Below are 23070 nucleotides of genomic sequence, written 5' to 3' on the forward strand. Positions count from 1 at the left end.
GGAGTAACTTTATTACTGCTTAAAAATGTATTACAAATAAATGGTGTATGGTTCTTCAAAGAAGGCTGACATCAGGTTACTGACAGAGAGAGAGAGAGAGAGAGAGAGAGTCCCATAAGGCTGTTGTAAAAGGAAACAATTATTATAAAAGCTTTCACAATATTTGCCATCATACCAAGAAAAGTCTTGCCACCCTTCATGAAAAGAAATGAAAATTAATTAAGTTATAAAAAAGTATGAAACATATTTTGATTTCAGTTGTACAAAGGAAAAAAAATTGAATAGTGCCAATTTTTCTGCAAAACAGAAAATCATCTGCGCCCTAACAATGATCATTTCTGTAGCATCTGCCCTGAAGAAAATAACACTTAATCTCTTAATTTATTTCTTAATGTAGTGAGTCAAATGAAATCCTTCAAAGTATGACATGAATTAGAATATTTTTTTTTATTTCCCCAGAGGAATCTGGACACTGTGAATGCAATGGAAATTATGTAGAAAAAAATTATACACTTTTGTGACCCTTAATGCAAGTGACACAAACCAGTGACTCACTCTAAATGCTATTAAAATAAATACTATTAAATGATATTAAAAAAAAATAAACAAATAAATAAATAAAGCACATTATGAAGATAAAATATTTTTCTAAATATAAGTTTAATTACTTTAATTTTTATGTAAAAACACATGTAACACATCTATTAAAATGTTCACTATGTAGGATACGCATTCCCTATGCAAGTCTGAAATTATTAGTAATTGTGTTCTATCACGCGTTATAGCAATTGGTCACATGACCAAAAAGGTGCAATTTTGGTTATTTAACGGAATTCCAATAAAGAGGATTAGAAGATTTTTAGTTCCATCAGTGGTGGGCCATCACTGACTTGCATTTTAATATATTTAATATATTTTTCCATGAATGTGTATTAAATTATTTCCAGTAGTCTATTCTCTACATTTCATAGCTTTTCTCTCGGTTGTGCTGCTTCCAGTAGTGTATATTTATGATTAGAGTATTTATCCAATCATATTTCAGCCAGTGGCTGACATCATGTGTTGCCAGGGTGAAAGAAATCTGCCTTAAGGCCTTCAGAATCAATAGTGCAGGCGCCCGTAGCTTAAAATAAGTGGCAATGAAATTGTTAAATTAACCAATCAGATTTTGAGTTGGCGTCACTGGGGCCATCTTGCAGGCATACAATTACGTCAGCAATTTCCCCTCCATGGATTGGATAATTGGAGTGAACCGCACAAACGAAATAAAATATATATATTTTAACTCACAATGGCTGACAGAGGAGAAGAAATCGATTTGGTGAAGGCCAGTGAAGGCCTAGGTGTGAAATGTACGGCCCGCCACTGAGTTCCATTGACTGTCCAGTCTATTCATATTATAATGTCTTATCTGTATTGAAATGATGTAAACTGATACTGATGATTCTCTGCATCTCAAAATTTTTAATGACTTAGTTTAGGACACTGGAGTAGATTCTTACTGCTGAAATAAAGATTTCTCTCTCTGTCAATATCACAAAAAAACACAACCAGGAATATCACATAAACATATAAATAACTTCGGACCCTAGCACAGGCTTGGTAGGAAAATACTGTTAGTCACAAATCATTCAAAGTTTTGCGTCTCATTTGGGTAGAAGCGTTTATCCATTTGACCCACCGCCGGGGAAGATTTGAAGGTTGAAAAGTTCCGAAAGGCTGCGAATACATTTATTTAGAAGTGCTGATGCCTGCGTTAATAATATACAGGCAATTTTCACTATGCAAAGCCCACCTGGTGCTTACACATACATCTGACAGATCTTCCTGCTGCATTCGAGTGGGATGTTCAGAAGCGATGATAATGTTGGGATAACGCATTCTGTTTTCCCTGACAGGCACGGAGGAGGCGTACAAAGCCTTAATGTCTAACTCCTTTACTAACTTACTGGAGAGCTGACCAATTTGTTTTTCTTTTATTTTTTTTAAATGAAGGATTTCAATTACCTTGAGCAACTAGGGTTAGAGTTAATAATTAGTCTCACACACTAGAAAATACTGATTCATTGCATTTAATATTTTTATCCTTTTTTCCTTTGCTTGAATAAAAGATTTTTTTTTTATTTAGAGAAAAACACTCATTATGACTGAAGTATGCAATATAATTATTGTAGAAAAAATAAATTGCAAGGTAATTTAGGAGGAAAAAATATTATTGCTAAAGACTAGAGTTGATTAAACATGCTCCATTAGCTGACAAATTCCTACTTGCTCGACCAAAGACAGAACTGGTTATAAGCCAAGGCACAAATCTGTCAATGATTCCACTGTGTGATCCCATGGTTTATTCACCTTGCCATATTAGCTAATGGAAGGTGTGGACTTCAAGTGGCTTGTGCTTAAGATGGGTATTTTTTCACCCTAATCAGCTCAACAGCTGGGAAAAGCTGGTGAACTGCATTAATATTTCAAACCTATATTCCCTTGGGGTTGAGTATTTGCCCTGGCCTGCCTACCTACCCAGCTGTTTCTGCTCTTTGGTGGCTATTAAACCTGGCTAGCCCAGTGAGATATTGCACAAGTATACATTTGTGTTAGAGCTACCTCCTGGGTTGATCTATGAGGAATGCCACTTGTTTATATTCACCATATTTTACAGCTTTGAAATTGCACCATATGGCCATAAGTATGTGGACATCCACGTGTAACTATCCATAAAGCCTTTCCAAAAAAGTGGAGGCAGAGGCATCAGCAAAGGACGTTCAACAAACACATATGACAGTGATGATTAGGTGTCTACATAAGTACAGGCTTGCCTCCATTAGTTGTGAATGAAAAGTGTGGAATAAAAGGCAGTAGGCAAGAAAGTTATATATGTGACACATGGACTGTCAGACCAACTGAGTCATTTGGCTTGACAAGCACATAAGTCTAAAGCTGACAACTTTGTTTGCTGAGAACAACAACAAACAAATCAATCTGTTTACACTACAGTACAAATCATCTTAGTAGTAATCTTACATTAGATTTAAAATGTAAGTAAATGAATTTAACCTCTTAATAGTAAGACTGAAGTGTCATAAAATTCTAACAATTACACAAAATAAAGGCTGTAATAAATAAATAAATCGGCTGTAATAGATGCGGGAATAAGACTCCATAGACATCCTGTTGCCTTTGTTTCTGAATTCAGTCCGAGTCTTCACCTACAGATCTGTTAATGACCATCTGCCAGATTAGATTAAAACGACAGATCTAATAATGTTCAATTATATTAAAGCTGGGCAATAGCATCTGAAATTTGTAAATTCACATTTTTTCAGGCTTTACAAATAATGCATGAAATACAAGAAACCAAGCCAATATTATTCACTAGAGAAAAGGGAATGTGCAAAATATTAAGCCTTATGAGCAGAAACCTGTTAATCAGCATAATGCACTCTTTAGTTAGAGTTCTATTAAATGAATGTTTGTAATTAAATACATTAAAATAAATAATGTAAAGTGTAAGAACAAGCGTCTCTATTATTCACTATTTTAAACTTGACTATTTTTTTTTTATTAAACTCCTAATAAAAATAATAAAATATGTAAATGGCCTGCTAGGAAGTTAAGCTTACTGAAATTAATATGATGCAAAATGCAGCTCTAATTGTGGATTACTGCAAGTTTGGAGTGCAGACAGATGCTGCCTGTAAAACCAAGCAATAGCGCTGTCCTCAGGCCATACTGATGGGTTTACAATGATGCACAGCTACTAGATCACAATCCTCTATGTACTGTAGGCCAGTTTAATGATGTCATTTGTGCTTAGTGTTCAAGGTGAACACTCCCCACCTACAACTGGGGGAAAAAAAAAAAAAACACCCTCTCAACTTGGAATTTCATCCTGGGGTAGTCTTCTGAGCTTCCAGTACCGTCCCTGTTGACAGGGTGACTTGAAATCAACATGGCTGCTTACACTATGAACAGTGAAACGTTTCCCTTCTCTACTTTTAAATGAGTTTAACAGTATTGGCTTTAGATCAGTTAATATACACACACACACAGTACTTCTAAGCTCCTGGGAATTTTCACACAACAGTCTTTGTACAGAATGGTGTATACTCCAATGAACAGCAATTCTGCAGAGAGGTCAGAGGAGAGAAGGAAGGCCAGACTGTTTTAAGTTGCCATGAAGGCCATAATAAATAAGCACTCTTTACAACTGTGGTCAGCAGAAAAGCATCTCAAAATGCACAACATGATGAACCTTGAGAAGGGTCAGAACAAATTATGTTCCACTGTTGTCAACAAGAACAAGTATCTGAAACGACAGTGTCAAAAAGCCGCCATGATGCAATCCGAGACGTGAGACTTTCTACATTTAGTTTAATTACTCTGTTTCTGCATATTCCTTCAGTCATGCCCAGAGTCAGAATCGTGTGGAACATTCTATGAGGCTTGACATCATTTGACTCGAGCTCAGAGCTTCTCCAGCTGGTGCTTCAGTTTGGGAATTTGTCTATTTATAAAAATAGATCATTAATTAAATCTGACCTATTCCACACAGAGTTCACAAAACAACCTGCAGCTAAAGAGGCATTTTTGACCTGATTTTGTCCTTAAATAAACTAATAAACAAAATCACATTGTTGAGAACAATAAAAATGTATTTTTAGCAAGCTTTGACGCAAAGTAAGAATGAAGCTTCATTTGGATTGTAAAATTTTCAACTCGGTTCAGATTTCAGCTTGGATAACTAACGTGATAAAGGTTTTCTTTGGATCACTATTGCAATACCTGCATAAATCTGGGCATGCTTCATGTCAGTTGGATATAAATGAGAATAAACTGGGGTGCATCATTGTTTTGTGTGCGTCTGTTTACTCTACTTCTTGCTTTGATTCATGTCTTGTCTCCACCCGTGTCCTGTCATTGGTTGATCCCTTGTGTTTCCTGATTGGTCTCAGTTTGTCCCTTGATTAGTTTGTGTATTTAACAGTGTTGTATTCTTGTTTGGGGTGAAGTAACATATGTGTGCACCAAGTGCTCTGCTTCAATAAAAGCCTGACACCTCTAGGAATCTACTCCTTTTGACACGTTATACAAGAAAGCGGACTTCATTCGCCATCATCCGTCTCTGTGACCTGTTCATCCAGGATCATAATTTGCTATGAAATAAACCTCTTGCTTTTGCTGAACTTCAAAACAGCTTTTTAAAGCTCAAACTATTTCATTTACCCAGTTACTGACTGGACAATAGAGTCGGGCTATGAAAGTTTCAGACTCCTGAGGCGACTAAAGTTACTTTCAGAAATAAATAGACTGTGCATCAGCACAATACAGTCTCCAAGGTGTTTCAAAGAGATATTACACTTACAGGAGGAGTGGCTGCTGGGAAAACTCTTCCGGCCCTCAGACACCAGGCCCGGCTCTCCTGTGCACAGCATTTTCGGGTTCATCTGGCCGTCTGGAAAGCAGCGGTGAAAGTAATCTGGTCTTGGTCTGCAACGTAAAATAAGCTTGAAAGTCTTTCACGTTACAGTTCAAACTGTTTACAGTCACAACAATCCAAATAATGTAATCTTAGCATTTAATTAGTTACCTTTGCTGATTTCCAAACAAGATATACTAAATGTGCCAATAGTTTACGGTTAAAACTTTAATTTTTTATTTAAAAACTACTGCGATCAATGACATTGCCTTGGTTTTTGAGCATGTGCTATTGTTACAGTGCCGCTTGAAATAATTAAATAAAAAATAAGAGTTATGTATAGCCAGTAATATAAAGAAATATATGTATAGTTTGGGCTTTATTAAATGCATGGTTAATACGTCACTAAAAATGACCAAGAAAATGAGAAATTTAGTCTTTTTAATCAGAAATTAATCAGCACAAGAAGAATACTTTCATGAGTTTACATACGTTTTCTAATATTCACACTTTCATCATCATTTCCGCATAGCTCTGATATATTACATATTGGCAAGTTCTGCATAACATCAGTGTAGAAGATGTCATTAAAACAACGTGAAACGCTGATGCAAACAGAAACACAAAGTGAATTGTGTATTACCTGCCAACTATCAACTTAATGGTGTTTGTGAAGACGCCGTTAAGCGCTAGTGCGAGAGACACAGCTGTAGAACAGAAAACAGATTAGATTTTAGAAATAATAAAAAAAAATATTAGGACAAATGACAAATGCCAGTGTGAAGTTTAGACAGCATACAGTAACGCTACTTATGGGTGAGTTATTTCTGTTTACGTTAATGCTCTGGAGAGTAATTCACTCTGTTAGGAAAATCAGCTTGCATTTTTTAAGCTAATCTCATAAGAGTTTGTACATTAGTTTCACCCAGAAGTAGATGGTTTCCTCGTAATGTCTCAGGGAGTTTGCCCTTGCCACTTTTAAATCTGGCCGCTCATTACGGATCTATATCTGCATCTTGAGGCTGTGGTAGCGCAAGTGGTTAAGGCTCTGGGTCGTTGAAGATTGGGATTCAAGCCCCAGCACCACCAAGCTGCCACCGTTGGGCCCTTGAGCAAGGCCCCCAACCCACCCTGCTCCAAGGGTGCTGCATCATGGCTGACCCTGCGCTCTGACCCCAACCTCCAAGAATTTCACTGTGCAGTAATGTATATTTTACAAACAAACGTCAATCTGTACAAACAATTTTCTGAAGATTTCATTGATATTTGAAAGTAACAGTGATTTAAATCTTCCTTTCTCAAAAAATACATTGCTGAACTGGATCAGTGACGAGGCTCCTTCGTGGCATGAGGTTAATTTTGAATTGATTTCACTAAAACATCTTACTTTTGTGATACATCTGAATATTTATTTATTAATATGAATAAAGTTTTGACCCCCTGCCTAAACTACTCTTGATCCTATTATGCAAGTATTATTACTGTAATGACTGGGTTGCAGGATCCATGTGCGAATTCAACACTTTATTTAATGAACATAAATAATAAGAAAAATAAACCATGTAGAAAATAATCTGAATCATAAGACAGAAGCAGGGTCAGTATTATATTATTTAGTATTAAATTCTTATAACCTCTGGAGATATATATATATATATATATATATATATATATATATATATATATATATATATATATATATATATATATATATATTTAATTCTTCTAAATTTGCAACTTTTAATATTATTTATTAAGTATTCCTGTCTGCAACATTTGTGTAATTCTTAGATCATTTTCTTACGTTATATTGAAAAAGCTCCATGAAACATAATTAATAATAATTTTTCAAAAAATTTCTCTTTCCTCCATGTGATATTCTCTAGTATGTGCATGCCAAGAAATTTGTTCACTTTCATATCGTATTTGCAGCTTGTTATTTCTGTCAGCTGCTAAGTTACGCTACTTATTCTCCATGACATCTCTGTTAAATGCTGCCAGATATCTTGGTCACTCTCTGGCTATTCCTCTTGGCATATTTGTGTGAGATCTGGATCTGATGCCAATCCAGACACCAGTGTGAATCCACAAGTCCATTTCAGTTTAAATCTGCTCTTATTCACTCATATATATTAAATCCCACAGACATTTCTCATTAATACACATTCACTTGTGTGTGTATGTACACAGTGACCTCTCTATCACTCCTTGCAAGGTCTGGCATTTCTGGTTGCATTTCTAAGCATTGTTTTCCCTGCTGATTTACAGTTCCATCCACTTCGATGTTTAATGCTCTGTTTCGCCTGATGATTGACCTCCGATTGCTTGACCATGATTCACGTTATGATTTCGGGGGGAAAAAAAAGGGTGGTAAATGGTTTGCACTTGAATCCATTCACCTCATGACAGACAAATTGCTTGGCTAATCTTTATTCATTCTGCTTGACATGTCACGCTTTTTCTGAAAATTAGGTTTGGAAACAGAGTCTGTAATGACAAAGCTCCTCAAACTAACCAACTCCAATTTTACAGCCTTGATCCGAAAAAATAGAAAAAAAAAATATAATAATAATCATCTACCACCTTTTCCCTTAGCATGGCATTTGTTTTCACATTCACGCTTTGCAGGTATGGGCAGGCACTTAATTTCACGCAACAACATTTTCTTGATGTTGAGGCATGAATGATTTGTTGTATGGTTATCATCCCTTTCACTTCATTTTTTTATTTATTTTTTTTTTTTTTTAAAGCCAGATGTAGAAAATAAAGTATACAGAGTATGTAATATACCCATTTTTATTTCATTTAAAAATAGTCAGAGACAGAAGGGAGGGGTAACTCCCCTTATTTTCCTTTGGTAAAGCAAATTACCAGGAGTCTCCATCAAAACGTGCGTAAAACAAGTGCTAAATTTGTGCAGAAGAGCCACGATGTTATGCCGCAACTGTACACAATAGCCATTGATGCATTCTAAACTAATGTGCTTGTACACAGCCATGTTCATTCGCATAAAGAAACGCCATCAAGTCACCATATATGACAAAACAACTTCCATGTAAAATACACAGCTTGCATTGACATTAAGCATACCAAAAGGTCTACTGTTCCACTGACTCTCAAAAGTATGAAGATACTGTTGGACGAAGTAACAAACCAAAAAATGGTTTCCTTCTGGAAGTGTGTGCGCATGCTGTTTAGCCAAATACAGTCTGTAATTCTGTGATGACATGAAATAGCTGTTTTTGCTGTTGCTTTTTCTGCATTATATTTTGAAAGTGTAATATCATAGCCTGAGAGATATAAATAAAGGTAAGACATGCTATTAACTCATAGTTGGATGCGAAACCCCAGTAGTCTCCAGTTTCTCTTTATGTGGTTGTGAAAGTAAAAGCCCCCCTTGACTCCATCGACTGATGATCCACTCCTCAGTCTCATCATGAGCCAAATCTTCAAACAAGCCAGAATCCCAGGTGGGCTTTAAAACGTTCCTTTTATACAATCTCACATTCCGTCTTCTTGAGTGTATCACTGAAATCAGTTCTCTCAGTTCTGCTGATATTATACACAAAACATGAAGAATAATCAGTTTGCCTGCCCTATACTTTTCTACCCCTTGGTCAGGAGTGTGTCACACCTAATCAAAGCTGATAAATTAAGCCTCTGATTTATAACATGGATGCTGCTGAAAGAAAGTTGAGGCGAGAGAGGGATGAAATGACCTGTATTAACGACTAGACCAAGTCTTATGATATAGTGCGCTATTAATTTCTCTTTACAGAAATCTGGACAGAAACAGTCAATACAGATTTTATCACAAGTAAAGTAAATGACATATGGCTGTCCACTCACACACCTATATACTCACTCTCTCTGGACTCATTATTTTCAGTGTATGTTCTGTTCTGCAATGCCTCATCAACCTACTCTTACACAATATACTCTCAATACAACCCCATCACCTGAACTAACTTGAAATAGTGAATCAACCGAGTAACAGATTTTTACGAAGCTCTATTTACTGTATCGTACTGCCCCTATATCATCCTAACTTCAGCTCTTGTTTGCTGTAATAGAATCTGTTTTTATGCTTTCCTGACTCAATAATTGTAATATTTAACACTCTGTAAGATTTTAATCTCTGAAGTGCTGTACTGAGCAATAGTTTTCTCTCACTGGCTTGGTTTAATTGGATTTGTGCTCAGCTTTCTACCCTAATGGCTGTTCTGTTGTGCTTCAGGCTCCTTTGAGCATTGATACAAACAAAGCAAATCATAACATATAGGGTCTTGGGCCAAAAAAAATAAACAAATAAATAAATAAAGCATAAAAAATTGAAACCGAATTTAAATGAAAGCCTGAAGGCCATGCTGCAATGAAATGTCTAACCTCTTAACAGAATTTGTGTCGAGCGTTACGAGGAATGCTTGATCAAACTGGATCTGGCGAGGTGGATTAATGAAATAATTAATGCATTTTGTTTAGCGCTTTAATGTGCACTCGGTATTGTCTGCTGGATTATCTGAAACTGCTTTAAAGTAATTTCGACTTGAAGCAAACTTTCATTTTTCCATTATAGTTTATTCTCACGAGTTACCAAATTCAAACATAACGAAATAAAGATTCAATCACTTCAACAGGGTGAACGTAATTAAGTGACAAATGGACCGGTGAGTCTGTCGTTCGTCAGCTTCACCGCATCACTGTTATTAAACAGGAAATCATGAAATGGTTTCATTCAGACTGCTTTACAAATCAGAGCAGATCAAACTTTGCAGTTGGTGATCAAACAGAATAACTGCACTGGCGGTCATCTAGTCAAAGTCGTCACCCCAATTCGGTAATCTATACAAGACCGCCGCTACGTCGCGCTCATCCCCGGGCTATCAAGTGACGCAGGTGGCCTCCATTTATAGAACCACAGTTACATAAACAACTTGCCTGCTTTCATTTCAGAGTGTCACTTTCTTTAAGATCTAGTCATAACATGTCTAGATGGTGTACCTCACCAGACAGAAACAGACAGTGGCAATACGGCGAGCTATCCTAGCGATTGTTTGACGTCACATTGTATATTCGCTGCTATTTTCAGGAACGAACAGGGAACTTATCAGGTGTGGATGTGCTTCTGGCATTAACATCATAAGAAGTGGATTGCCATTGAAAACAGGGACCACTGGACTCCAACAAACAGCCCAAACTATGCAACAAGCACTTTATACCAGATCAAGATGCCAAGGAATTTATGTTAACTAATGTTATTACTTTGCCAGTTATACTAACGTTAGCTATATTAGCTGTGCAGCAGGTTTTGGAGCTGGAGCTTCAATTGACTAAACTAAACACTGTTTTCCGAACCATGTGATTTAGCTGAAATGTTCATGTATTTCTTTTTACACAGGTAAATCTCCACAAACAAATGAGTTTAGACAGCTGTTCACTAGCTACCTGTGGATCAAATGGGAATATATCAGCAGCAACTGAATCAAAATTATGTAGATGTTATCAACTTCCCTATAATAAAGTTTTATCTTGTCTTGATGAAATGCACGGGAAGTGTGTGAAAAGGCAGGAGACTTCTGTGCTCTTAAATGCTTTGAATCTCTTTCCAGAGTAGAGCTGATTGTGAAGAGGCTTTGTGTATATATAAACCTCACATGACTACAAGGCTAGAAATGGGAAAGCTCATCATTCAAGTGCTGATATTGTTCTTTATTGAGAAGGAGAATCCTATGAAAACATACTTTGAGAATAAAAACTGCTCAGTGTTTTGATATTGGGATAAAACAGAATAAAAATTGCTCAAGGTGCTGATGCTGTACTCTCTTGAGGATGAGAATCACATGCATCAGGCTGTATGTTAACAATAAAAAAAAGTCCATGTGTCTACAATGACAGAAAAAGTCACACAAACTTCACATGTAATTATACAACTTGTATGAATTTTACACGTTATGCTCCAAGTGTACAAAATAAACGTGTACAAGATGTCTGAAACAAGTTTATATAGGTGGTAGAGGCATTAAGGTTTCAGGTTCATGTTGTTTGAGAGTGATGTGATGTAAAAAGCGTGGTTGAAGGCTTTATATATAATATATATACATGAACTGATTAAAATGGATCATGGTCAAGCTCAAATGTTTCTCTTCAATAGCTATACAATCTTACTTGTAACATAAATACACTTAAATGCAATGTAAGAAACATGACTGCTTACATTGTGTACATAAAGGTTTTCAAAGGACATAGTCAACCGTTGGGAGAACAGTTATAAAATACAACAATCAGCACCAAGCTGTGTGATAAATTGGTTCTCGGCAAAGGAACAAGCAAACAGCAGTAAATCTTTACCAATTGTGGTTTTTCTTGGAACTAAAGAAGGTAAGAGCTTTTTTTTCTCATGGACTTACCCAAACATGCCTCTTTGATTTCGGTCTTGTCTGTTCGTCGGATAATCTTCACCACGAAGATCACAGCCAGAGGGGTCAGGAATGATATAGCCTTCATGAGCAAACAGAAAAAAAAACAGTCATCGAGAATCTAATGCTATTCATGTTGGAAGTGTGTAGAATATTTATAATAGGCATGTGTATATTGTATTTAGTGTTAATCGCATTAAAAAGCTTGTTTTACTTAAATTACATGTACATTACAACTCCGATTCATTATTACTAGCAACTGCTCCTCAGCTGTGGACACAGCAGTCATCATCAATAATTCTTAACGGAAATAAAACCAGGCTCTGTCCAAGGAAGCAAAGACTATAAAAATTTAATTTAATTTAATTTTTACACGTATTATTAATTCAGTGTGTTTACGGTGTAAGTTCAAGTAAAGAAAGATCCATTCTATGGTACAAACACCCCTCAAACTAATATTTCAATAATGGCAGAAATCTATACTAGACAAAAATGAATGTCTCATTAACTGCCATCTGCTCAAGCAGCTCATACTTCAAATGTAATGTACATAAAAAAGAAAAATGGTTCAGGATCAGATGGTCAGGCCATTTTTGATGTCTACAATGATGAATGAAATTAAATATTTTAATCATAAAAGCTACAGATACTTGGATTATGAAGCATCCAGGATGTTTGCAGCAGACTGCAGATTGCTAATGAAAGAAACGTGAGTGAATGAAAAGCCCTTACTACATATAAAAATATACATAGAATATCCTTATGTTCTATATTAAATATTCTGAGGTATTACAATTTATCATAATTTTTTGCTTTATCATTATATAGTAACCTTAGATAAGTACAGCTTTCAATTATAAACCAATTAAAAAAAAAAAGGGACTAAAAAATGAAATGTTGTGCTTACCAAAGTCCTTTAATACTGTATATTATGTACAAGATTTCTGTAGTAACTAATCATTATGAAATAAATCCAGATCAGCATACAAAAGTTTCCCCTCTGACACTCCGGAACTCATTTCCGTAGGATTTTGGCACGTAGCATCAAAAACTACACTAGGTCTAAGCATATTATTACACTGCATAATTTTGCATAATATTACACTTCTCCGAGTGATCTCTCGGCAATGAATCACTCGAAAATGAAACAATATTTACAAAGATGTACAAAAAAAAAAAAAAAAAAAAAAACCTCTCGGTATGAAATGAAATGTATAAAATTGGGAAACTGTTCATTTGGGGCTGCTGTGGTCTGAGGTTTTGTGCTACAATGAATCCTCCTACACAACACTGAAAGACTCCCAGTTCACATCCACTTACACGTAACACTTAAAGACCAGGGGCTTTTTTTTCTTCTCTTTTTTCTTATGGCTGAGTAATTACTACCAACCTGCAAATGTGTTCATTATTTTGCCTTTTTGCTCAGCACCAGCATGACCTTTACCTGCTGTAATTAATGGCTAGTGGGCTGGAGGCTTCGGAAAGAAGAGACTCCTTGTATGCTGGAGCTTTTTAAATATAAAAACAAATTACCATAATTGACATGACTAATCCTGTTTTAATAGCACAGATGGCTTGGAGGTGTCACATTAATGTCTGTTCCGACTCTTGACTAACAGGATTAGTTTGTTATATCTTGCGAAGTCTTGCCAGTGTCATTTTGCACATTTCCAATCCTTTATGTTTGATTTTTTTTTTTTTTCTTTTCCCAAAAGTCACTGAGCTTTTCCTTTGCCTCTCTATAGCATCCGGAAGTATGTCATCATTCGATGATCTAGTTTCTTGAATTTCTGTTTGGTTATTCAATATCAGCTGTTTTTTTCTTTACACTCTATATCTGCTGTACACTTGTTTCCAAGTCTTTGTGTATGTGACAGGAGGTAAAAGGAAAAAATAGTTGTTTCTTTTGCTCTCATGAGTCACTGGCCTTGGAAAAATAATAAAGTACCATGGGGCTAAAGGCAAAATGTGTGCCTGAAGTTGCCAAAGGCCAGTGAAATTGTGTAAGGCAACTATGAAAAACACAATCTCTGTACACTGAAGCGGACATAGAGTGAATAATACAGACATTTACTTTCAAACCAAGAGAATTATATGGTTTTGGTATAGAGTATTATAACGCATTATAAGATAGAGTGAAAGGAATTTGTGTATTTCTGGAATGTGCTCTGAAGCAGGGGTTTTAAAAAATAAATAAATAAATGTCAGTGGGTTTTTTTATTACTGAAAATCTTACCATTCTAAAGACACAAGGCTATATTTCAATACTGTTACAGGTTGTATTCAGAAAAGAGTTATACACAATCAGGATATATTACTGAAACTGGGCACATGTATACAGGGGAGTAACGTTGGTTACAAAGTTTGGGGGGGGGGGAGCTTACAAAATGGGGAAAATGTTTTTGATTGCATTTACAATGCATTAACTTACATTTAGGGCTTATTCTTTTTTCTGTCAAAAAGAATAGTAAGCTATTTACACAAAAAAGATATCTTACTTTCTTTATTGTTTAATAAGGGCCGATCACCAAGACTTGAAAGAATCATTTTAATTAGTCCAAAATGTTCACCATTAATGTTTTGTGGGTGAATAAAATTTAAATAATATGGAAACTCAATTTCCATTGTTCAACAAACTTTTATTTCAAACTAACCGCTGCACCTAAAAATGTAAAATAAATCACTCGTTGCACAGGATGTCTGTCAGAGACACATCCACCAAACCGCAGGAGTTTAGAATAGAAAAACAAAAGACTTTTATGAACAGTGTGTGTTACATCACTATTATATAACATTAATTTCAGATAGACAGCAGCAAAATTAATATGTAATTATATGAAAATGTTGATCATTACTTTAATAATTGTCTTTCATGCATAAACATGAGTCTGCTTGTCATACATTGCTGAGAGAAAATGCACAGTTTAAAGTGAACTCGTTTTCATGGCACACAGAATGTTCTAATCTACATTAAATAGCTAACAGTCTGAAGTTACCTAGCAACAACAGTGTATGTTAATGTTAGCTCAGTCAACGTTAGGCTAACATCAACAAGTGTAGACAGTAAATATGATGATCCTGACCTGGGCTAATTTACTGAATCAACCAATTCACATCTCCTTTCTTTCTTTTCCTCCATGATGACATTAAAGTCATCATTTGCTGCTTCTGGCGTTTCATCGCTGACTGTGCCGCAACTGCGATACCTGTTCATTACACCTTTCAGTGAGCTATTTTTAGCGAGTGTGCACGCGACGTTCCTGGACGTAGACACGTGCATCGACACAGGCAGACTCTCTGTGTCCTGCTCGGTCCGGCTCCTGTGCAGTGATGATGGCGTGCGGTTAAAAAATCATCAACATATTTGAAAAGTGGGAGGGACAAAAACAGGATTTTGAAAAGTGGGGGGGGGCATGTCCCCCCTGTCCCCAATGGAAATTACGCACCTGCATCTATAGTCAGACTATAGACATTAGCTACATACACATGACAGTTGAACAGGAGATGTACCCTATATGGTCTGGTCTCTATATAGTTCTGTGTACAATTTTCCCTTCACAGGAACCAAGATGCCCAAACCTGTCCCAGCATGACAATGCCCCTGTGCACGAAGTGTGCTCCATGAAGACATGGACTGGAAGAACTCAAGTGCCTTGCCTCATCCCCAATTACGCCTCAACACCTTTGGGACTGAAACACTGACTGCACCCCAAACCTCCTCACTCAACATCAGTGCCTGATCTCACTAATGCTCTTGTAGCTGAATGATCACAAATTCCCACAGCCACGATCAAACATCTATTGTAAAGCCTTCTCAGTAGAGTGGAGCTTACTATAACCGTAAAGAGGGAATAAACCTGGAACATTACATTAACATTTCTGGCATTTGGCAGACGGCCTTATCCAGATCTCATTTTATACAACTGAACAATTGAGGGTTAAAGGCCCTTACTCAAGGGCGCAGCAGTGACACCTTGATGGACCTGGGATTTAAACTCACAAGCTTACAATCAGTATTCCAACGCCTTAACCCCTAAGCTACCACATCCCGGGATGTTCGACACACCAGATATATGCCCATATACATGTGTCTCTTAAGTATGTGTGAATTATATGGCAAGTCAATTATTACAATAAAATTAGTGATATGTAACCATAGCAACAATATCTTAGTTAGACTGTTAGCCATTATACTATGCGATCCAAACATGGAAAATGTATTCACTTTAAAACAAGATAAGGAAGACAAAAAAAAAAACATGCAAATGAATGGAAAAATGTACCGAGACATTCTTGATAAAAATCTGCTGCCATCTACTAGGATGATGAAGATGAAAAGAGGGTGGACATTTCAGCAAGACAATGATCCCAAACACAGCCAAGGAAAATCTTAATTGGTTTCAGAGAAAGAAAATAAAGCTGCTAGAATGGCCCAGCCAATCACCTGACCTGAATCCAATTGAAGATCTATGGAAAGAACCAAAGACCAGAGTTCATATAAGAGGCCCACGGAACCTTCAGGGTTTGGAGATGTGGAAGAATTGGCCACAATCACACCTGAGCAATGCATGTAACTAATTTCTTCATACAGCAGCGTCTTGAAGCTGTCATTACCAACAAAGGCTTTTGTACGAAGTATTAAATAAATTTCAGTAAGTGTGTTCAATACTTTTTCCCTGCGTCATTTCACATTATTACACAATTTATGGACATCTATTGTTTAATGTCTTTGCATGTGTGGATTGCATGTCAATAGCACCTTTAGAAATAGATTTACTGAGAAAAATGGTGACATGTTCAATACTTATTTTACCCACTGAAAAAATATATATATATACACTATATTGCCAAAAGTATTCGCTCACCCATCCAAATAATCAGAATCAGGTGTTCCAATCACTTCCATGGCCACAGGTGTATAAAATCAAGCACCTAGGCATGCAGACTGTTTTTACAAACATTTGTGAAAGAATGGGTCGCTCTCAGGAGCTCAGTGAATTCCAGCGTGGAACTGTGATAGGATGCCTCCTGTGCAACAAATCCAGTCGTGAAATTTCCTCGCTCCTAAATATTCCACAGTCAACTGTCAGCTGTATTATAAGAACGTGGAAGTGTTTGGGAACGTCAGCAACTCAGCCACGAAGTGGTAGGCCACGTAAACTGACGGAGCGGGGTCAGTGGATGCTGAGGCGCATAGTGCGAAAAGGTCGCCAACTTTCTGCAGAGTCAATCGCTACAGACCTCCAAACTTCATGTGGCCTTCAGATTAGCTCAAGAACAGTGCGCAGAGAGCTTCATGGAATGGGTTTCCATGGCGGAGCAGCTGCATCCAAGCCATACATCACCAAGTGCAATGCAAAGCGTCGGATGCAGTGGTGTAAAGCACGCCGCCACTGGACTCTAGAGCAGTGGAGATGCGTTCTCTGGAGTGACGAATCGCGCTTCTCCATCTGGCAATCTGATGGACGAGTCTGGGTTTGGCGGTTGCCAGGAGAACGGTACTTGTCTGACTGCATTGTGCCAAGTGTAAAGTTTGGTGGAGGGGGGATTATGGTGTGGGGTTGTTTTTCAGGAGCTGGGCTTGGCCCCTTAGTTCCAGTGAAAGGAACTCTGAATGCTTCAGCATACCAAGACATTTTGGACAATTCCATGCTCCCAACTTTGTGGGAACAGTTTGGAGCTGGCCCCTTCCTCTTCCAACATGACTGTGCACCAGCGCACAAAGCAAGGTCTATAAAGACGTGGATGACAGAGTCTGGTGTGGATGAACTTGACTGGCCTGCACAGAGTCCTGACCTCAACCTGATAGAACTTTGGGATGAATTAGAGCGGAGACTGAGAGCCAGGCCTTCTCGTCCAACATCAGTGTGTGACCTCACAAATGCGCTTCTGGAAGAATGGTCAAAAATTCCCATAAACACACTCCTAAACCTTGTGGACAGCCTTCCCAGAAGAGTTGAAGCTGTTATAGCTGCAAAGGGTGGACCGACATCATATTGAACCCTATGGATTAGGAATGGGATGTCACTTAAGTTCATATGTGAGTCGAGGCAGGTGAGCGAATACTTTTGACAATATAGTGTATATATAGTCATTGTGACCGGTTCAGTCATTTTTGTTTATGCGTCTAGTTCAACATGGTGATGAATTAGGATGTGCTCGATCAAGTGCTACTTTATATACTGACAGCTAATAAATTAGTGCAACTGAGAAATTTACCGTAATCACATGATTTATATGCTTTTCACCTCCACAATCTTTTCTGCTTTCTGTCCATGACAAACAGCCTATGAATATTACAATACTATTATTATAGGTTTGTTTGAATCGGCAGCCTTTCATTCATATATCACATTATTTTCAGATGTAATGTTTCTGTGCTACGCTGTATTTCAAAACACTTTTTAATCCCTGAAATCAGGAAAGGCTTAGCAAGTAATTTCCTTTTTTTGCCTAAAGTCTTTTACCTTTATAACTGTCCTCTTTCATTTTGTACTAGCTTCTGGAGCCTCTCAGTTGGGTTTCCCTAATATTCAGTCCCCTGTAGCCTGCCCAAATGTACACACACACACACACTGCTGATGTAAATCTGTCTGATATCATTCAGATCAGGTCTGGAAGCTGAGATGGTCAGGGTAAGTCTTGCTTTTGAGTCTTGAATGATATTGGTCACGATTTTCCACATAGATTTCATTTTTCTTAGCTTGGAACCTGATCATAATTCTTTTATAAGTATACATACATTGGAATAAATATAAATGTCATAAAGCAAATAGAATAAAAGTCTATTCACAGCAGGAAATGGTCCAGGTTTTGCTGAACTATAAACCACACACACACAATATAATATAACAATAGCTCATGAGACTGGAAAGGTATTCTCAAGCCTTTCGGTTCAGCAGGAATAATGTCAAAGGCAGAGGCCAAAAAAAAAAAAAAAAAAAAAAAGAACGTGAGCTTTTTAGTTATTTTCGTCCATATGGGTCTTCGATCACTGAGATGTTTACAGAAAATTACATTAAAATGACAGTTTGTAATTATTTTAAAAGCTAAGTTAGTTAGACATGCTCTTCTAGGACAACCTCTAAATAAACAGCTAGAAGTGATCCAAGCCCTTGCCTTGGGTAAATAAATAAATAAAACCCATAGTAATTAATACTAGTGGACAAGCTCTGTTTGTTGGATGTAAGCCCAGGATGGGGCCATAAAGAGCATGACAGTGGCATTACTGATCTCTATAAAGACAATCTTCACTGATATGCAGGCTCTCCTAAGAAAGGGGAAAGCTGTGGTGCATCATGGACCTCAATACAAATGCATTATTCAGGATAGCAAGATAATGTGTTCTAAACAGATAGAAATATCGGTACAGATAGAAGCTGACTTCCCATTTTTTAAAAAGCTTGGTTGAGACTAGAGCTATGGAAATGGACTGAGAGCTAAAAAACAAAAGTGAAAAGCAGGTTTTATACCATCAGTGGATATAAAGCTTGTGGCACAGAGAAAGAGTTCATACATTAACATGAATGTGAGCAGTGCTTTTACAAGATTTATTCATTCAGTCATCCTTGGTTACCACCTGGTCATGGTGGCCTGGGTTTAGACTAGCCTTCTAGTTTGTTTAGGATCTAGATTTTGTGATATGGAACCAACTAAATTTGTTAGAAAATGGTACATGCAGGTACAAACAAAAAATAACAGATTGAGCTGATCTCTATTTTAAAATGGAGATGGAAAAATCCTTCAGGCTGAAAGATTTAATTCCACTTTAAGGTTTAAATTCAAAGGCAGATATAGATGTGAGCATTTGGAGCAGATACAGACAGTGGCTCTGAATCACATCCTTACTGTAAATTGAATCACAGCCCCCTATATCACCCCAATTACCCAGGGAAGATGCTAAAAGTACATCCGAAAGTATTTCAAATGACTTAATTTGAGGGGAAAATACTCATTAAAGAACATCTTATCATATACTCTGGACCCGAGGCCAGAGTAAATTAAGTATTTAATAAATGGGTTCTATTTAAATATTAGATTTGTCAGATGTTGTGACCTTTTGCTATGTACATCAGTCTTTTTTGGAGTACCGCAAGAAAATCCCCCTGGCACAGTGCAACACGGTGCATAGCCTTCCTGTTTTTCTAAAAAAACGGAACTGCTCAAAATAATAGTACGAGGTGCCACACGACATTAATCAGCTACAGCAGCAAATGTTTATGTTGAATCAGCAGCTCGGCATCCTCGCACATGTAGAGCGTGTAGATAATCCAAAGTGCTTCATGAAAAAATGTCTGAGAACTGAAACAATCTCTACTCAACAAACTCTAATCATAGAGGAAAGTTGTAGTAAATCAGTCTCAAGCTTGTGAAATGTGATTTTATTCAAGCCTATGATGTGATGTTATACAGTCTATAATTCAAGTATTAATGGATTTCCCAGATGTCTCCATACATATTAACAAATTAATACTTTTTTTTGCAAAATTTAAATAACTATATTTAAAAGAAAATATTATCTACATGGTTGCCAAGGACACAGAGTTGTCTCTCCTTCTCACAGTGAGCTTGTATTAACACATCTGCAGTAATGCATGTCACTACAAGTCCATTACTACCATGTGAAAGCTTCCCTATCCAACCATGAGCATCATTTCAATACGTTGTTCTTTTGTCAAAGGCTATCTGAAGAAAAAAAATATACACTGCTCAAAAAAACATCAGATCTCAATAGGGAAAAATATCATGCTGGATATCTATACTGATATGGACTGGGTAATGTGATAGAAGTGAAATTTATCAACCTACAGAGGGCTGAATTCAAAGACACCCCGAAAATCAAAGTGAAAAAAATGATGCAGCAGGCCAGTCCATTTTGCTGAAATTTCATTGCAGAAACTCAAAATGGTACTCAGTAGTTTGTATGGCCCCCCCACGTGCTTGTATGCATGCCTGACAACGTCGGAGCACACTCCTAATGAGACGACGGCTGGGGTCCTGGGGTATTTCCTCTCAGATCTGGACCAGGACATCACTGAGCAGACCCCTTCATGTCTGTCACATGTGCACCTGCTCTCATCTGTGAAAAGCACAGGGCGCAATTCTGGAGTTCAATGTCAAATGTCAATCGAACTCCATGGTGCCGGGCAGTGAGCACAGGGCCAACTAGAGGACGTTGGGCCATCAGGTCACCCTCATGAAGATTGTTTCTGATTGTTTGGTCGGAGAAAGTCACTCCAGTGGCCTGCTGGAGGTCATTTTGTAGGGCTCTGGCAATACTTAACCTGTTCCTCCTTGCACAAAAGAGCAGATACCAGTCCTGCTGATGGGTTAAGGACCTTCAACGGCCCTGTCCAGCTCTCCTAGAGTAACTGCCTGTCTCCTGGAATCTCCTCCATGTTCTTGACACTGTGCTGGGAGACACAGCAAACCTTCTGGCAATGGCACGTAATGATGTGCCATCCTGGAGGAGTTGGACTGCCCGTGCAACCTGTATAGAGTCCAGATATTGCCTCGTGCTACCCATAGTGACACTGACCCTAGCCAAATGCTAGTGAACTAGTGAAAAACAGTCAGAAAAGATGGGTAGGGAAAAAAATGGCAGTGGCCTCCTCCTGTAAAAACCACCTGTTTTGGGGGTTGTCATCTAGTGCACTTGTTAATTTGCGGTGTTAATTGTTAACAACAATTAACAATTGTTAACAATTGTTAATTGTTGCGGGTGACTTTAACCACTCCAGCTTAAAAACAGTGCTCCCTAGATTTCACCGGCACGTTTCCTTCCACACCAGAGGAAATAAAAACCCTGACCATGACAATCGGATCACCTCTCTTTGTTCCTCTCCCCTGCATATTTACCACTCATCCAATGTGTGGGGCCAACAGTAAAGACAATCAAAGTGTGGCCAGTGGGGGCAGACTCTGAACTTCAGGACCGGTTTCAACACACCGACTGGAGTATGTTTGCCACTCAGGCGACCTGTGGTTCCCACTTGGATATTGAAAGCTACGCTTCCTCTACACTGGATTATATTAACACCACGACAGACAGTGTCACCACCCAGAAACAGATCACCAGGTACCCAAATCAGAAGCCTTGGATGAACAAAGAGGTTCGCCTCTTACTGAAGGCCCGCAATGCTGCCTTTAGATCTGGTGATGCACAGGCCTACAGTACAGCCAGGGCCAATCTGAGGCAGGGCATTAAGATGGCCAAGTACTGCTACAAGCTGAGTATTGAAGAACACTTCTCCAACTCCAATCCCCAGCCGATGTGGCAGGGCATTCAGGCCATTAGCAACTACAGGCTCATCAATGCTTCACCCCCGTCTACTGATCTCAATGAGCCAAACAACTTCTATGCTCGCTTTGAAAGGGATAATCTGGAGCCTGCAATCAAAATCGAGCTCCCGGCAGACTACCAGCCACTCACGCTTTCCACTAATGATGTCACTGTAGTACTAAGCAGGATCAATGCACGGAAAGTTGCAGGGCCTGACGGTACCCCCGGGTGCGTCCTCAGAGCATGTGCTGGGGAGCTGGCGGGGGTCAGCCCCCCCCCCATCATCACCAAATGCTTTGAGCGGCTGGTCCTGGCACACCTCAAAACCTGTCTTCCTGCCACCCTTGACCCTCATCAATTTGCTTACCGTCAGAACAGGAGCACGGAGGACGCAGTTTCCACAGCGGTGCACTCAGTCCTCTCGCACGTGGACAATAAAGACACCTATGCCAGAATGCTTTTCCTGGACTTTAGTTCAGCGTTTAACACTGTCATCCCTTCCAAGTTAGTCACCAAACTTGGAGACCTGGGCATCAACGCATCACTATGCAACTGGCTCCTGGACTTTCTGACCAACAGGCCCCAGCATGTTGGATAGATCGCCAATGCTCTTCCACCCTCATCCTTGGCACCAGAGTACCACAAGGCTGTGTGCTGAATCCCTTCCTCTACTCTCTCTTCACCTATGACTGCAAGCCTGTACATAGTTCCAACAAAATTATCAAGTTTGCAGATGACACCATGGTGACTGGACTCACCAACGACAACGATGAGTCAGATTATAGAGAGGAGGTGGACCATCTAGCTGCATGGTGTGCTGGCAACAACCGACTGCTCAACACTAAGAAGACCAAGGAGCTCATAGTGGACTTCAGAAAGGAGAAAGGTGACACACACGCACCCATTCATCTCAATGGAGAGGTGGTGGACCGTGTCACTAGCTTCAAATTCCTGGG

The 23070-nt window shown here is 38.3% G+C and overlaps 1 protein-coding gene across 1 annotated transcript in view; it reads right to left on the reverse strand.

Annotated features, from left to right (window-relative positions):
* Positions 1-23070, reverse strand: part of plpp4 (phospholipid phosphatase 4) — a 101373-nt gene that overhangs the window by 22696 nt on the left and 55607 nt on the right. Inside the window, exons 3-5 of the mRNA XM_058378537.1 lie at positions 11824-11914; positions 6060-6123; positions 5363-5487 (exon numbers count right to left, since the gene is read on the reverse strand). Coding sequence (XP_058234520.1) covers positions 5363-5487; positions 6060-6123; positions 11824-11914 — 280 coding nt within the window. The remainder of the gene's footprint in view (positions 1-5362; positions 5488-6059; positions 6124-11823; positions 11915-23070) is intronic.

The sequence above is a fragment of the Hemibagrus wyckioides genome, linkage group LG03, assembly GCF_019097595.1.
Source record: "Hemibagrus wyckioides isolate EC202008001 linkage group LG03, SWU_Hwy_1.0, whole genome shotgun sequence".
NCBI classification, from domain to species: domain Eukaryota; kingdom Metazoa; phylum Chordata; class Actinopteri; order Siluriformes; family Bagridae; genus Hemibagrus; species Hemibagrus wyckioides.